At 33.0% G+C, this 16,949-nt stretch overlaps 1 protein-coding gene across 50 annotated transcripts in view; it reads left to right on the top strand.

Moving 5' to 3' along the window:
- Nucleotides 1-16,949, top strand: part of mcf2la (mcf.2 cell line derived transforming sequence-like a) — a 139,993-nt gene that overhangs the window by 96,974 nt on the left and 26,070 nt on the right. For all 50 annotated transcript variants that reach the window (XR_015476917.1, XR_015476919.1, XR_015476921.1 and 47 more), the window contains 9 exons: nucleotides 3,695-3,814; nucleotides 4,979-5,095; nucleotides 6,801-6,950; nucleotides 9,393-9,517; nucleotides 12,927-13,041; nucleotides 13,183-13,302; nucleotides 14,859-15,050; nucleotides 15,698-15,889; nucleotides 16,031-16,190. Coding sequence is in view for 46 of the 50 variants with exons in the window: in XM_087237622.1 (XP_087093748.1) it covers nucleotides 3,695-3,814; nucleotides 4,979-5,095; nucleotides 6,801-6,950; nucleotides 9,393-9,517; nucleotides 12,927-13,041; nucleotides 13,183-13,302; nucleotides 14,859-15,050; nucleotides 15,698-15,889; nucleotides 16,031-16,190 (1,291 nt within the window). In the remaining 4 variants the exon portion in view is untranslated. The remainder of the gene's footprint in view (nucleotides 1-3,694; nucleotides 3,815-4,978; nucleotides 5,096-6,800; nucleotides 6,951-9,392; nucleotides 9,518-12,926; nucleotides 13,042-13,182; nucleotides 13,303-14,858; nucleotides 15,051-15,697; nucleotides 15,890-16,030; nucleotides 16,191-16,949) is intronic.

A 16,949-nucleotide genomic window follows, 5' to 3' on the forward strand; every position in this document is an offset into this window, starting at 1 on the left:
CCACAATGTGAACAGTGCTGGTCCAATAATTCCGAGTTTCTTCCCATCGCAGCCTCGCTTTGGTTCTTTAAAACGGCAGCCGCGTGAAAAAAGCGTATACAGTCGCATATGCTTTACATTTTATAGAGGAGTGTAAATACTGCAGTTTAGATATAGAATTTAATGTGTTCAGATGAAGTAAACGATACATAAAAATAAATTGATCATGGAAAAATGTTAATATTTTTATGTTTTTACAAATTTATTTATATTTTAGCATTGCGGGCCAGGAAAGAGTCTAGTAAGCAATATCTTCAAGAAGTCGTTTAATAAACAAAAATGGTCGACATAATCTGTCATGACAGTCTCAACAAGTGACGTCAACATACAATATTCTAAAAATAAAAATACTACAAACTACTATTTATGAAAATACTTAAATAACGGATAAATCCAAATCCCCAAAGCAAGCGGGCATCCCAGACCAGTTCAGCCCGATGACGTATAATATCTCCGACATCGCCTGTAGTCCCATTTAGCCACTTAATAGCAACTGTCTTTTTAAAGAAATATAACCTGTTTAAAAATTAAGAGTGTGTGTAACTGATGTGTTTTATGTTATGGAATAAAACATGAAAATATTTTGAGTTTGTGGTTGCCACTAACCTTATTTAAGCAATTTAACTGAAATCCCATTAAAAAAAAATATTGACTTTGGGACGAGGGAACCAGAACTGCTAAAATGCTAACTCGCTCTCAGGTTTTTGCATACAAATTGACGTCATAGTTCCTCCACTCTATTAATCATGTATTTAATTTTTTGTTGAGGGCCACTCTGTACACAAACCTCCTATTGCCATGCTAACCATTCTTGTTAGCCCTTGAATCTCACTCTCCCCTAATTGTTAATTGGGAATAAAAACAAACAGCAGCACTGTCCAAGAAAAAAAAAAGGGAGGGGGTGCAGGGTAAGCGAATTTTCCTGGAAACCCAGAGCTGGAGGCATTTCAGCGTGGCAGACTGTGAGATCAGCTCACTGTAGGATTAGCTCATGTTGGCAGATCCCGCAGAGCTGTGAGGACGTGATTGTGATTCTTGGGACGACTTAAGTGTTCGTAACAAATCCCAATTGTGCATTTCGAGACCCCCTTTAAATCTGTGGTCTGACTGACTGGGCTAGTTGGTTTATTTGGATGGAGTGACGAAGCAGTATAAGAGCATGCTAATGTCATTTGACCTCATAATTTTTTGGGGGGTTAAACCAGCACTGGTTATTTTATCTTTGCCATGATGACAGTAAATAATATTTGACTAGATATTTTTCAAGACACTTCTATACAGCTTAAAGGGACATTTAAAGGCTTAATCAGGTTAATTTGGTTAACTAGGCAGGTTAGGGTAATTCATTTTATGTATAATGATAGTTTGTTCTGTAGACTATCGAAAGAAATGTATAACTTAAATGGGCTAATAATATTGACCTTAAAATGTTTTTTATAAAATTAAAAACTGCTTTTATTCTAGCCAAAGTAAAACAAATAAGATTTTCTCCAGAAGAAAAAAACATTATCAGACATACTGTGAAAACGTCCCTGCTCTGTTAAACATCATTTGGGAAATATTTTAAAAAAGAAAAAAAATTCAAAGCAGGGGGAATAATTCTGACTTCAACTGTGTATGTATATATTTATATCTGATATATGAAAAAGACTATAACAAGGAACTTTCTTCAAGACTCCACGCTAAAACGTGAGCAGTGGTTTGAGATAATTGAAGAAATTCATGTAATGGAAAAACTGACATTTCTGTTGAGGATGAAAACAGATAGTTTCTGGAAGGGTTGGGGAAAATGATTGATGTATAGGCAATATAGAGACTTCCACATGTAAGTGAATGATAATTAGAAGAGATATAGCAATCTTATGCATTTGGCGTTTTTCTTTTTTTATTCTTTTTACATGCAAGTGTATGTGGGGTATATATACTGTAGGTTATTATGTATGTGCATATAGAAATGTGTATGTAATGATATATGTTAGCATGTTTTTTTCTCTTAACTTATTGTCCTGTATTGTAAAAAATATGTATATTTATGTTTCATTAGAAGAGAGCCAGCCTGGACTAATGTGTAAAAAAGAGATACAATTCTCAGTTTCTCTGGATCTTGTTTTTTATTTATTTTTTTATAGTGTGTGTTTGTGTAAAATGTTTTTTTATCTATTTATCCAAGTACTCTTCTTACTAATTTAGGATAAAATGTTGACATTTAGAACATTTTTACCATTAAAATGCAGCCGGGACTACATTAAATGTTTTGTTTTTTTTTGACACACAATACCAATATTTTAAGAGGATAGTTCATCCAGTACGAAAAATTCTGTCATCATTTAATCAGCGTTTGCTTATTTCAAACCTTTTTGAGTTTCTTTACTCTGTTGAACACAAAAGAAGATGTTTTGTACAGAGCTGGAAACTAACTTTGACACCCATAGTGTTTATTTTTCCTACTATAGACGTCAATGGTTACAGGTTTCCAGCATTCTTCAAAATATCTTCGTTTGTGTTCTACAGAGAAAAGAAATGCTAATTGTTAGAAACCACACATGAATAAATGTTCATATTTGGGTGAACTATCCCATTATCAACAGTAGAGTTAAGAAATTGACATTAATATTCGGTGGAATTACCTGAACAACTTTCACTAAATTGAATGAAAATTATTTAATCAAGTAAGTACTGAAGGTATTTTTAATAATAATTTAATCTTTTTATGATTATTAATAATAAATGAATAATACATTAGTTCTCTTTGTGACATTTATAAAATCTCTCCTCTCTGCTTCACTGGTTACTGACCAAAACCCTGTCAGTTGAGCTTCTGGTTTTTCATCTGCCAGCAGAGCCACACAAACATCACAGCCGTGTATTGATCAGTGGACATATTTCTGATTTGACGCGCTGCCCAGTAGGGAGGCATTTTAATGAAGAGATTGTAAACATAAGAACTCCACGAGGGGCGTGTGTGTGTGTGCGCGTGAGTGTGTGTTCACTGACAGAGAGAGAGCGGGTGCTCGGGGAGGGAAGCATATGTGAGACCATTGTTAGCCTTTCTAGTCTCTGAAGGGGCTGCGTTGTCATGGCAACAGTATATATCAGGAGCGAGTGCGGATGCAGACAGTGGGAGGGAGCTTGTACCAGTCAACTGCAATGCCATACTAACATAAGCTGAGGTATTAATACACACTAAAAAATGGTGCCAAACAGCACTAAAAGTGGTTAATTGGTTCATAGGGGAACCTATCTAAGTGCTCAACATCATCTTTAAATAGCAACTTAGCCAAGTGGTACCATTTGAAACCATATGATGTTTTAGATATGTTACGCCACCTAACTACTATTGCAAAAGGTGTTTTGATTGTGCTTATTGTTTTCTAAGGTTGAAGATTCATGTGTGGCTGTGAAATATTTTGCTTATAGGTGACCTAGGGCGTGTTTATATAATATATATATATATATATATATATATATATATATATATATATATATATATATATACATTTATAGCAATGAAACATGATAAAAAGGGTTGCCAATGTGAGAATATGCCAGAACCTTTAACTGATTTTTTTTTTTCATATATTGCTTTTGTAAGTGTTTTTATATGGCTTGTTCAGCTTTCTTTCCCTAATTTTCTCTTTTTGTGTGTTTTTTTTAGGGCTCTTTCCCAGGCAACCTGCAGCTGGTGCTGGTACTGAGACCCACAACACTCTTCCAGCGCACTATCTCAGACATATTATTTAAATTCAACAAAGATGACTTTAAAATGAAGGTGCCGGTAAGCCCACATATACATCTGCAGCACACACACTTGTATGGTTGAGTATGGCAACTAAAATTTCATCTATAAAACGTACAAGAATACATTTTCCAGAATACTAATGAAATGTATTGCGCTTGTGCGTGGCGCACTATTATAGTACTGAGTTCTAATTGGTCATTCGGCGTTGTTTATAAGTCATAAATTACCATAAATAATATTGAATAAATAAATAATTCGCTTGATAAGTTTTACACACGTTGTTTTGAACCTAAAGGGGAGGGTTTTACAAAGAGGATGCTTTTTGTCTTTTTTGTCCTCCGCATCCCACCTCAATTTGAGCACTGCAACCTTAAATAGTTCCCCAAAAAAACAAAGAACCACTAAGTGGTGCTAAATACCACCTTGACTACCACAAAGAACTAGTGAAGAACCAGTTGTTTGTGTGTTGTTATCTATTAGGTATTAGTATGTTTCACTAAAACCCAAAGTAAAAAGTACTAGTACATAATAGATAATATCCTAATTTTAAATAATAATAACTACTAATAAATACTAATATTGTGTAGGGGGCGGAGCTTTCTTTAGTGCATCATTCCCTCATAGCATACTAATGGTATAAGAGGTGTGGTTAAGGATATAGATAAACGGTTGCTATGAAAGTTCAATTCAATTCAGCTTTATTTGTATAGCGCTTTTACAATGTAGATTGTGTCAAAGCAGCTTCACATAAATGGTCATAGTAACTGGATCAGGCTAGTTCAGTTTTTAGTGTTTAAGTTCAGTTCAGTTTAGCTCAGTTCAGTGTGGTTTGAAGTCATTATTGAGAGTCTAAACACTGAAGATCAAATTCATCATTGAGTAGCTTTTCAGTTCCTCAAGTTGACGTTAACAGAAGAACCGGCACTCTAATGGCAGAAACAAAAGGTTTTTATTTTTATTGAAGATTACCAAAACAAACATTTTTAACTAGTGCACAGATTAACTATTCACCTTAAAAATAACAATGTGAGCTAGCACAATAAACACTTTACATTTTGATTTGAAATGCTAAATAAGCTTGCCATACATGAGTGTCAGGCAGACCGTGGCATGTGGTTAATGAAGAGCATAATGAAATGGATTATGCGCTGACAAAGAGAAGTGCTGTACATTATAAACTGTGTGTGTTTGTGTGTGTAGGTGATCATGCTCAGCTCTGTGACTGAGCTCCACAGTTACATCGACCGCTCTCAGCTCACTCAGGAACTGGGCGGCACGCAGGAATACTGCCACGAGAAGTGGATTTCACACCGCACCGTGAGTACACTCCTGCTGTAAAGTATGTGAGAGTGTGAGAGTGTATGGGTGTTTCCCAGTACTGGGTTGTGGCTGGAAGGACATCCGCTACGTAAAACATATGCTAGAATAGATGGCGATTCATTCTGCTGTGGTGACTAAGGGACTAAGCCAAAGGAAAATAAATGAATGAACTTATGAACTATAATTCATACTTTTATTATCAATAATCTTTTTCAGCTACAGATTCTTAAATCCTCCGAAACTAATATTAACAATAGTTAACATTGATGAGGGAAAATATTCAGTCGGTGGTCTAAAACAGGCTGTGAAAGTACACAAAAGACACTTTTTCCTATGAATTGAGTGTTCGGATCTACATAAAGCCGAAACGTAAAGTCAAATTCGATTCATGGTGTGTATTTTAATAGAGGCACATTCTCACACGTAAGTTAGTCGGTAAACAGGAATGTTTGTGCTCATCCTTTAATCAGTGCACGCATGCAAACTTGTCATCGTTTGGCCAAATACACGGTTTTATATTAAAACTTGGTCATCATTGATAATTGATAATGGTTTGGTTTATTTATTTTACTTTGATTTATTTATTTTTTTATTCTAATCTCTATGCTTACATGTTGATTGATTTGAAAATTGTGTTTATTATTTATTTTATTTATTAGTATCATTATTATTATTATTATTATTATTATTATTATATCTGTATTTATGTATTAGTTTATTTATTTATTTGTTTATTTATATAATTTAATTTAATTCTAATCCCAGTCCTTACATCTTGAAAAAAATTGTTTATTATTAATTTTAATTATTATTATTATTATTATTATTATTATTATTAACATATCTGTATTTACTTATTAGTTTGTTTATTTTTTTTATTTATTTGTTTGTATGTTAATTTAATTTTAAATTTAATCCTTACATGTTGATTGATTTGAAAACACTAATGGTTTGTTCCCCATCAGAAATTACTGTAGCTCAGAATTCAATCATCATCCAGAACAACACAGGACTTATAGTATAATAGTGGTTAGCACTGTCATCTCACAGCAAGGAGGTTGCTGGTTGGAGTCCTCACTAGGCCAGTTGGCATTTCTGTGTGGAGTTTGTATGTTTGTTTCCTCCAGGTGCTCTGGTTTCCCCCACAGTCCAAAAACATGTGCTATAGGTCAATTGAATAAACTAATTTGGGCGTAGTGTGAGTGAATGTGAGAGTGTATGGGTGTTTCCCAGTACTGGGTTGTGGCTGGAAGGACATCCGCTACGTAAAACATATGCTAGAATAGTTGGCGGTTCATTCCACAGTGGTGACCTCTGTTAAATAAGGCACTAAGCTGAATGAATTAGTTAATTATGAATTTGGTTCACTGAGGCATGTGTATGTCTTACACAAACTACTGAAAAAGGCTAGTCAATATATAATCTGGGCTGTGTAGTATGTTGTAGTATGCCTTCAGTGTGTTTTACATCATTAAACTGATGTATTTAAAAAAGGAGCTTGTTGGTCTTCACCTCAAGCAAATGAATTACGGCCTTCATCCATTTGTGGAGTTGCTTTTAAGTAATCAGTAATTGATTTCCAGCAGGTCTGTATTGATCATGTTGTGTTTTAAGTACTAGGCACGGGGATATTTCTTATTTGCTGCACGCTCAGCCATTAGTGTGATTGTGGTTGTGTTTGGTGTTTGTGTTGTGTCTGTAGGCCATTGAGGGTTTTGCTCTGATGGTGAAGAAAACAGCGCAGACTTTGCAGTCTTTCGGGACAGAGCTGGCGGAGACTGAACTGCCTAATGATGTTGAGGCCACGTCCAACCTTCTTACCGTCCACACCGAGAAGAAGGACAAAATGAAGGTCAGAAAAAAATTATTATTTCAGTGTACTAGGTATATAATGACCACAATATCCCTGTCACAGCAATCGGAAAATAAGTAAATAAATCAGCATGAAATATTGATTACACTGAGTTGATCTTTCTTTGTTTATTTAATTTTGTGTGTGTGTGTTTATTTATTTATTAATTTATATTTGTTTGTTAATTTGTTTAATCCTATTTATTTTACTTTGATTTTTTTTATTCTAATCACTATGCTTACATGTTGATTGATTTGAAAATTGTGTTTATTATTTATTTTATTTATTAGTATCATTATTATTATTATAATAATATCTGTATTTATGTCTTAGTTTATTTATTTATTTGTTATTTATATAATTTAATTTAATTCTAATCCCAGTCCTTACATCTTGAAAAAAAAATTGTTTATTATTAATTATTATTATTATTATTATTATTATTATTATTATTATTATTAACATATCTGTATTTACTTATTAGTTTGTTTATTTGTTTATTTATTTGTTTGTATGTTAATTTAATTTAATTTTAAATTTAATCCTTACATGTTGATTGATTTGAACAATGTTTATTTATTTATTTTAATGATTAGTTTCATTATTATTGTTATAATATCTGTATTAGTTTATTTATGTATTTGTTTATTTATTTGTTAATTTAGTTTAATTAAATTCTAATCTCAATCATTGTTGATTGGTTCGAAAAACGTGTTTATTTATTATTTATCTTAATTATTATGATGATGATGATGATGATGATGATGATTATTATATCTGTATTTACTTATTAGTTTATTTATTTGTTTAGTTTTAATATATTTGTTTGTATGTTCATTTAATTTAATTTTAATTCAATCCATACATTGATTGATTTGAAAAATGTTTATTTATTTTAATGATTAGTATTATTAATATTATACTATCTGTATTTACTTTATTTATTTATTTATTTATTTACTTATTTATTTATTTATTTTTTGTAAATTTAATTTAATTTGATTTATTTTTAATTCCAATCTCAAACCTTACATGTTGATTGATTTGGAAAATGTTTTTAGTATTTATTTTAATTATTAGTATCATTACTGCTGTAATAATATCTGTGTTTACTTATTAGTTTGTTTATTTATTAGTTTGTTTATTTATTTATTGAATAATTCAATGTAATTTATTTGTTTTTTAATTCTAATCTAAATTCCTACATGTTGATTGATTTGAAAAATGTGTTTTTATTATTTATTTAAATTAGTTTTATTAGTATTATAATAATATCTGTATTTACATATTAGTTTAAATATTTATTTGTTCATTTTATTTATTATTTTATTTTATTTATTTTAATTTGTATTTTAATTCTAATCTCAATTTTTGTTTATTGATTTGGAAAATGTGTTTATTTTAATTGTTAGTATCATTATTACTATTATTTTATATGTATTTACTTATTAACTTAATTATTTATTTGTTAATTTGTTCATGTATTTATTTGTTAATTTAATTAATTTTATTTTATTAATTTTATTTAATTTATTGGATCTAATCTCCACCCCTACCTGTTAATTGATTTGGAAAATGTGTTTATTTATTATTTATTTTAATTATTAGTATTATTATTACTATAATAATATATGTGTTTGTTTGTTTAATTTTATTTAATTTTATTTTATTTTATTTTATTTTATTATTCTTTTATTCTAATCTCAATCCTCACAGATTGATTTATTTGGAAAATGTATTTTATTTATTATTATTTATTATTATTATTATTATTATGTCTGTATTTATTTATTAGTTTTAAATAAATTGTTTTATTTTTTATCTAGTCTTTTGATCATTATATTGTTTTTAGCAAACCCATTTTAAATCGCACATTATGCATGTTTTAATAGTAATATTATTCTTTCATGTTTTTCACTTTTAGGTATGATAATCAAAATTTTAGTTGCATTAAGTATGACTATTTTACACATTTAAATCATATATGTTCTCTTTTAATTTGATTATTATTATGCAAGAATCAAGAAACAGAATAACTTTATACACATATATATATATATATATATATATTTATATATATATATATATATATATATATATATATATATATATATATATATATATATATATATATATATATATATATATATATATATATATATATATATATATAAACTATAGTAAAAATAGACTAGGTATTTTAAAGATGCCCTTAAATAAAAATGATATAATAAATTAAATGTCAGTACTGGCCATAGTCATTAACAAAACATGCAGTAAAATCCTAAATAATTGAACATGGATTATTCACATGGCCATAAGCTATAACCAAAACCTAAGCTTACATAAATAATTTACGCTCATCATTCAGACTGAATAGCATGTTTATTTCATGCACTCTCTCATCATTCTCTCTCTCTGTATGTGTGTGTGCACGTGCAGGAGGACCTCAGGATCGCTCTCTGTCAGGGAGGACGTTTGCTGGAGAGCATCAATGAGCCGCTGGTGAAAGATCCAGATTACAGCATGAACCACGATGAACTGGAGAACCTGGCTACTGTTCAGAGGTGTGTGTGTGAGATAGCATCTACCCTGCTGGAATGCAAAAAAGAAAGAGCAGACGCTTGCAGTACGGCTGCAGACTGTTGCGTGTCCTTGGTGGGATTTTGTCCTTATTAAGCTGTCTGGTCAGCTGTGTTTTTGCATACATAACAGGATGGCCCACCTGGTGAAGATCATACAGCAAATATACAAACACACAAAACAGTCCAGCTGCACTCATCTGAACTTTCAGTGACGCAGCATTCTGAACTGTGTGTGTGTTAATTTCTACAGCCGTCTGCTGTCAACTGTGATTATAGATGTACTACTGTAGCTATATTTTAAGCTTTTTTATGTCAATTAATGAATTAGATTTTGGTATTCTGGATCTTTCAGCTTCAATTTATTGAATGTTTTTTATAATACTTTCGCCATTTTTGGCACTTTTCCACTGTGTGGTAAATTTATTTTTTTAATGTAATTTAATTTATTGGATCTAATCTCCACCCCTACCTGTTAATTGATTTGGAAAATGTGTTTATTTATTATTTATTTTAATTATTAGTATCATTATTAATATAATAATATATGTGTTTGTTTGTTTGTTTGTTTGTTTGTTTGTTTGTTTGTTTGTTTGTTTGTTTGTTTAATTTAATTTAATTTAATTTAATTTAATTTAATTATTCTTTTATTCTAATCTCAATCCTTACAGATTGATTTATTTGGAAAATGTATTTTATTTATTATTATTATTATTATTATTATTATTATTATTATTATTATTATTATTATTATTATGTGTGGTACAAGGGCCGGATTAAGAACACATTGGGCCCTAGGCCAATAGATGGAACAGGGATGTGACACTGAAAACGGAGTGAGGATCCTTATGCAGGTCATTTGGATAGGATGGTCAATAAAAAAGTGGTTGAAACAGGACCAAACAATTGTACATGGGCAATCCAGAGCAGTGGTCATATTGGCAGGCAAGTGGTCAAAAGGCAGGTGGCATACAGGGATAATCAAAACAAAACAAGACAAGGTCTAACACGGAAATTAGGACAAGGGAAAACACATTGTAATAATCACTAAACAGCTATCAAGACTCAGCCACATTGTGTGTGTTTGTGCTGTTTATGAAGTGCATTAATCTGTCCTTAAGCAGCTTCAGCTGTGGGAGTGTAACCAGTCATGATCTAGAACCGGTTGTGTGTGTGTGTTGCATGACTGGGTGTTGTAGTGGTCCATAACATGGCGGATTTGTGGTTCATGTGAGTGTGTTTAACAGCAATCTCTGGTTGTAGATTGCTGGTGATCGTAATAATAGAAAACCCAAGGACCCATTAATTTTATCACCTTAAAAAAGTAGATTTTTATTTTGTATTAGTATTAATAATTTGCTTAATAATATTATTATCCCATTTTCCACTATTTAATTTACACTGCATTTGATTATTTTAAATGTTTTCTATTTTAATAAAGTAGGCATACAAGGAAAAGTAAGTAAAGCAAAATTAATCACATCACATGAACTTCAAATTTTAAACAGGCTGCCAAAATCAGCAAAAAAAAAAAAAAAAAACACTTGCAATACTTCCTGAATGAGTGCTTTTACAATCAATACTCTAAATGGGGTTATGTTTAAAAAGTGTACTTTTAACTTCAGCTTAGCAGAAAACCCTAAAATATCTTTCAAATCCTTGATTCTAATTTCCCAAAATCTTTGGTCTTGTGAGTCAATCCATTACAGAAGGTTAGCATCTTTATTTGCCCAGAAAATGTCTCATCAAAGCTAGCGCTAATCAAGCAGCAACCTCCCGCTCTCCTACATGAAGCAAATACGGAAGTAACTAAAACTGCAATGCATCCAAATTCCGATAGTCCTGGCTCCATATAGCTTAAATTTCTATTGAACCCACTGTTAAAATGGCTAACTTTACAACCGAAAAGAAGGTCTTTACAGCCTGCAGCAAAGAACGATTTTGGTTCATATAACTATTATTACCCTTCATGACAACTGTGAGGGGGTGAATTTTATTATAACTCTTCCTTTTCTTTTATATTAGGTTTTATTAGAGCAATGTTTAGTGGCTCAATGTATTATAAGTGTTTTTAAACGACTAAACAATTTATTGATATAGTATACAACCAAGCACATGTGGTCAGAACACAAACGAGCCAATGAGAGTAATGAAGTATTAAGCGTTTCTCCCATAGAAAACCCAGTCTAAGCAAAATGCTAGCAGGCGTTTGTAGCTCTGCCTCTTTGCCCTTGTTTGGTATCCCCCGGTCAGTGCGATTACACGCGAACAAAATGGCGACAGTTGGCCATGCCTACTTGTAGCTTCTTTTCAGTTCTTCAGAAACCTATGGGTGACGTCAAGGATATTACGTCCATATCTTTTACAGTCTATGGTGCCAATACTTTATTGCTCTGGATCATTATTGTCATTTTTATAAAAGGGTCTAAGTAAATATTCATTAAAAAGCTTGCTTTCTAATTTGTTGAATTGGACTTAAACCATTTTCTTGACATAGATACTCCGCAACCATGGACGTTCTGATATCTGTGTGTATGGTCTATTTGATTTGTTCGCACACTGTTTTGGATATATTATTTGAGGGAAGGATTGCGCAGCCGAGACAGCGCTTCAGTTATGAGTCCATTATACAGCAGATCTCGCGTATCCCGGCTTCTCTTACTGCAAGGCAATAACGGATATTGTTTAAATTAAAATTTTTGTTGTATGACATGTTTAATTAGCCTGCCTTTGATTGAACTTTGATCATGGTAGAGCTAAAATAAGCGATTGTTCTGGGAGAAAAAGGGACTTTCCTAGAAAAAAAATGGATATCTGGTCAGCCTTACTGAAGACTAACAAAGGACTACTCGAAATATAGATTGAGCTACAGCCACTCCGAGCCGTAGTTTAGCGGCGTCACTGTTGTTTAATTTCTCAGCCAATCAAGGGGCCCTCCCTTGCATGGGCCTTATGGCTTCAGCCCCACCTAGCCCTTATGTTAATCCAGCCCTGTGTTATACTGTGCTTACCAAACTGGGTGGGATTATAGGCATATCGCGATTGCTGCACCACCACTACTGGGACAACATCATCATAAACAAACTTCTCTCCGGCCAATCAATGATCTGTAGCATTTACACATCCACATTATATTATCAGTATGACTCATTTGAAAACTTTACCAAGGTGGTACTGTAAAACATGGTACTTAAAAAATCAAAAGACTTTAAAAGTGACCCATATTAATTTGTAATCTCCATAGGAAGAGCACCATTCACCTTTCTTCGTTTTTCTGAGCAGCATGCACATTCTTCAAAACATCTCTTTTTGTGTTCCTCAGCAGATTCTGCTATAAATGATGGCAGAGCTTCAGAGATAAGGATTTTTCACAAGCGTGTCTCTGATTCCACAGGTTGCTCGGTCAGCTAGATGAGACTGAAACGGCATTTGATGATTTCTGGGATAAACATCAGACCAAGCTGGAGCAATGTCTGCAACTGCGGCACTTTGAGCAGAACTTCCGGGAGGTGAGACGAACACGCTGATTTATTTTAATACGTTGAATCAAAATGTGTTTAATTTCATTCAATATGAGCCAAAATAAATCCAGAATCAGCCCAATTTTATTTTTGCACTGATATAATGTGACGTGTATGTGTGTATTGTAGGTTAGAGCTCACCTAGACCTGGTTTACGACCGACTATCAGGATTCTCAGAAGTAGGAATAAGCCCGGCCCATGCTGAACACATCCTCAAAGAACTGACCAATCACGAAGAGAGAGCATGCGTGAGTATCAACCTGCATCTTTATTTAAATACAAAACTAATGACATAAGGCATAGCACTGCCAAATAAAACCCACATGAATTCCTCCCTCTGTAAGAGATCCAATTCACACCCAGCGAGCGCTCATTTGTCTTTATAATATTCTAGCGTGTGTAGATTCAGGCATATGGTCTTATAAAGCATGTCAAGCTCAGCATCCTTAATGAAATTGCTGAACGCAGTGGTTTCAGAAACCAGTCACACATCCTGATCCTGCAGAGAAGAGTCTGTGTGATAAATCACCCGTCAATGCACTGGAGTCGTTCTACTTACACTGAGGGATTGTGAGAGCTCTTTAAACTTACATCGTTTAAACCTTTAACATGTTTTTTTTATTGACTAATATGAAAATGTTCATATGATTTATTTTTAAAACAGTTTGTAAAGTAATATTTTCGGTCTTTTAGTAGATATATTATATGAGAGACCTGCTTTGTTTACACCTTAGTGGATCTAATTGGTTTTACATTGTAAACATTAGTTAAAATGTATTATTTTTTATTTAACATTGTATTGAATTAGGGAATGCAGTGTGTGTGTGTGTGTGTGTGTGTGTGTGTGTGTGTGTGTGTGTGTGTGTGTGTGTGTGTGTGTGTGTGTGTGTGTGTGTGTGTGTGTGTGTGTGTGTGTGCGCGTGCGTGCGTGTGTGTGTGTGTGTGTGTGTGTAAATACATAATATTATCATGGACAATTATCGCACACACCACAAGAGCAGAGTAATGGCTGCTGAAAGATCAGCAATAATTGGCATTCATTACACTGAATATACTTAAAATATGTTTAAACAATTCTAAATTGTAATAGTACTTCCCACTATTACTGTATTTTGATTAAGTAAATGAAGCATTGGTGAGGATCATAAAAAACAAACATCACACTTTATTGTATTGTACAATTCACTCTATTAACAAACTACTTAGGCTTTTAGCTTAATAAACTACTGATTAGCTGCTTATTATCGGTTAGTACGGTAGTGATATATATATATATATATATATATATTTTTTTTTTTTTTTTTTTTTTTTTTGTTACTCCAAAACTCAATACTCCCCAAATCATTCTGCATAAATCCACAGATTGTTTACAAAATTCTGCGCAGAAATTGCAAAAAATGTCAGCGGGCCCTAGAAACGGGTTCTGGTTTCTCGAATATCAGTGCAAGCATCATCACAAATTTGAGAATTTCATCCAGCAGTTCACCAGATTGAATATCAAGTCAGATGCAAAAATAAAAATATTTAAATACACTGAGTAGCTTCAACTGAAGCTGAATATTTAGTGAAACACTCTTGTGTTTCAATCTTGAATCTTAATTCTATATTTGATTCCAGAAAATATTTCTGAGGTTCATCCATAAAGATGTTCGCTTGCTTATTTTCCTAATGAATCAGCCGCTTTGAACAAATAATTTAAATCGATGATTCAGCGAATCACTTATTGCCTCCACTTGACCCCGAACTGTTAATTGTAGTGCATAATCCTAACAATACTTCTCTCTCTGTGTATGTGTGCGTGTAGGAGGTGATGGACCAGGCTCTGTCTCTTGCGAGTGATGCAGATCAGCTGATTGAAGCGTCTCATTATGCTGTGGACTCCATCCTGCCCAAATGCTCTGAGCTGCGCTCTGTGTGTGAGGAGATCAGCACCATCCTGAGGGCCAAGAAAGCCTATTTGTTCAAATCCGTGGAGCTTCACCAGTGTCTGGAGAAGGTAGGCCGACAAGAAGTTAAAAAGCCGATCAACAAGAGGAAATCCTGAGAGAGTTTTATATTCTAGACTAAATGGTGTCAACTTTTACAAAGATTACTAATAATCTCACTTCTAATACATGGAGAATTTGCTCAATTATTTACTTTGAAACTCAACTTGAGATGAAATGCACTTGAATAATCAGATATTTAAAAATTGTTGCAGAAGAAAAACATACGGCAACACTTTAAAAGAGTTTTAAAGTATCCTTGTTACATGTATTTACTGTAGTAGTTACAATTACATGCAACTAACCCAAATTCTAACCCTAACCATATAGTAAGTACATATAGTCAATGCATATTACTCAGTGTTTGATTAAATAGTTACACAAGGACATCTTAAAATAAAGTGTGACCCAATATACTTACACTATTACATACACTTTGTACAAATAAATTAACTAGAAAACATACAATCTTTATCCATTCAGTTTAATTCTTAGTATATTGTTTATAATGAGTAGACTGAAGAATATTAAGAAGTCTGATGTCTAACGTTAGGGTATTGAATAGACATTGTGGGTTGCAAGTAACCCAAAGCATGCATTAAAAGCACAAAAAACTCTTGAATAATATATATATTTCTTCTTTTTCTGTCACTCTCAGGCCACTAAATGGTGTGATGATGGAATCTACCTGCTGGCGTCTCAGCCTGTGGATAAGTGTCAGTCACAGGATGGGGCGGAGTCAGCGCTGCAAGAGATTGAACGTTACTTGGATACAGCCAATCAGCACAAGCTAACAGATTTGAATGGAATTTGGAGGGACTATGATTCCGTGCTCACACAAGACTTCAGGGTAAAAGAATTAATCCATTAGAATGATCTGAATCGACATGACGATCCATACAGTATAGGCCTATAGGTGTTTACTATATTGATACAGTGCTATATAATAGTTTGCAAGCATTAAATGAATGATTTCTCTCTGCTCAAACAGGATCAGGTTGACAAAGTGTTTCAGAAGCAGTTGTCCATGCAGGAAATGTTTGAGAAGAGAAGGGTCAGTCTGAAGAAGCTAGCAGCTAAACAAACTCGACCCGTGCAGCCTGTCGCTCCACGTCCTGAAGCCATCATCAAAACACCCGTCTCATCTCCAGGTTAGCACTAAAACCTGATTTTGTAGCTTATGTTTGATTCTATGGCATGACACAAACGCTTTGGGTGAAATTTATTTCACCCAAGTTATTTGTAATCTGTGTTATTGGCCAGCTGTAGATATCTGATAGGATTAAATGGGGCTATACTGTATGTAGAGTTCAGAAACCCTTGTTATTAACAGAGGAAGGTCTCGTTTTTTAAAGGAGCACTCCCAATTTTTTGGAAAAAGGTAATTTTACAACTCCCCTGGAGTTGAACATGAGTTATTCTGTTTTTGAATTCATTCAGTCAATCTCCGGGTCTGGTGGGAGCACTTTTAGCTTAGCTTAGCATAAATAATTGAATCGGATTAGACCATTAGCATCTCGCTCAAAAATAAAACGAGTTTTAATTTTCTTATTTAAAGCTTGATTCCTTTGTAGTTACATTGTGTATTTAGACTGACATAAAATGAAAGTTGCCATTTTCTAAGTCGATATGTCTATAAACTATACTCTCATTCTGGTGTAATAATCAATGAACTTTGCTGCTGTTCCATGTCTGCAGCAGGAATAGTGCCATTAGTCTTAGTACATTATGTAACTACAGAATAGTCAAGCTGTAAATCATAAAATTACTGATACTTTTTGGTCATTTCTGAGCAAGAAGCTAATGGTGTAATCTGTTTCAATGATTTATGCTAAGCTAAGCTAAAAGTGCTCCCAGCAAAGCTGGAGATTGGCTAAATGGATTCAGAAGTGGTAACAACACATTACAAG

The sequence above is a fragment of the Danio rerio genome, chromosome 1, assembly GCF_052040795.2.
Source record: "Danio rerio strain M-AB ecotype USA chromosome 1, GRCz13ab, whole genome shotgun sequence".
NCBI classification, from domain to species: Eukaryota; Metazoa; Chordata; class Actinopteri; order Cypriniformes; family Danionidae; genus Danio; species Danio rerio.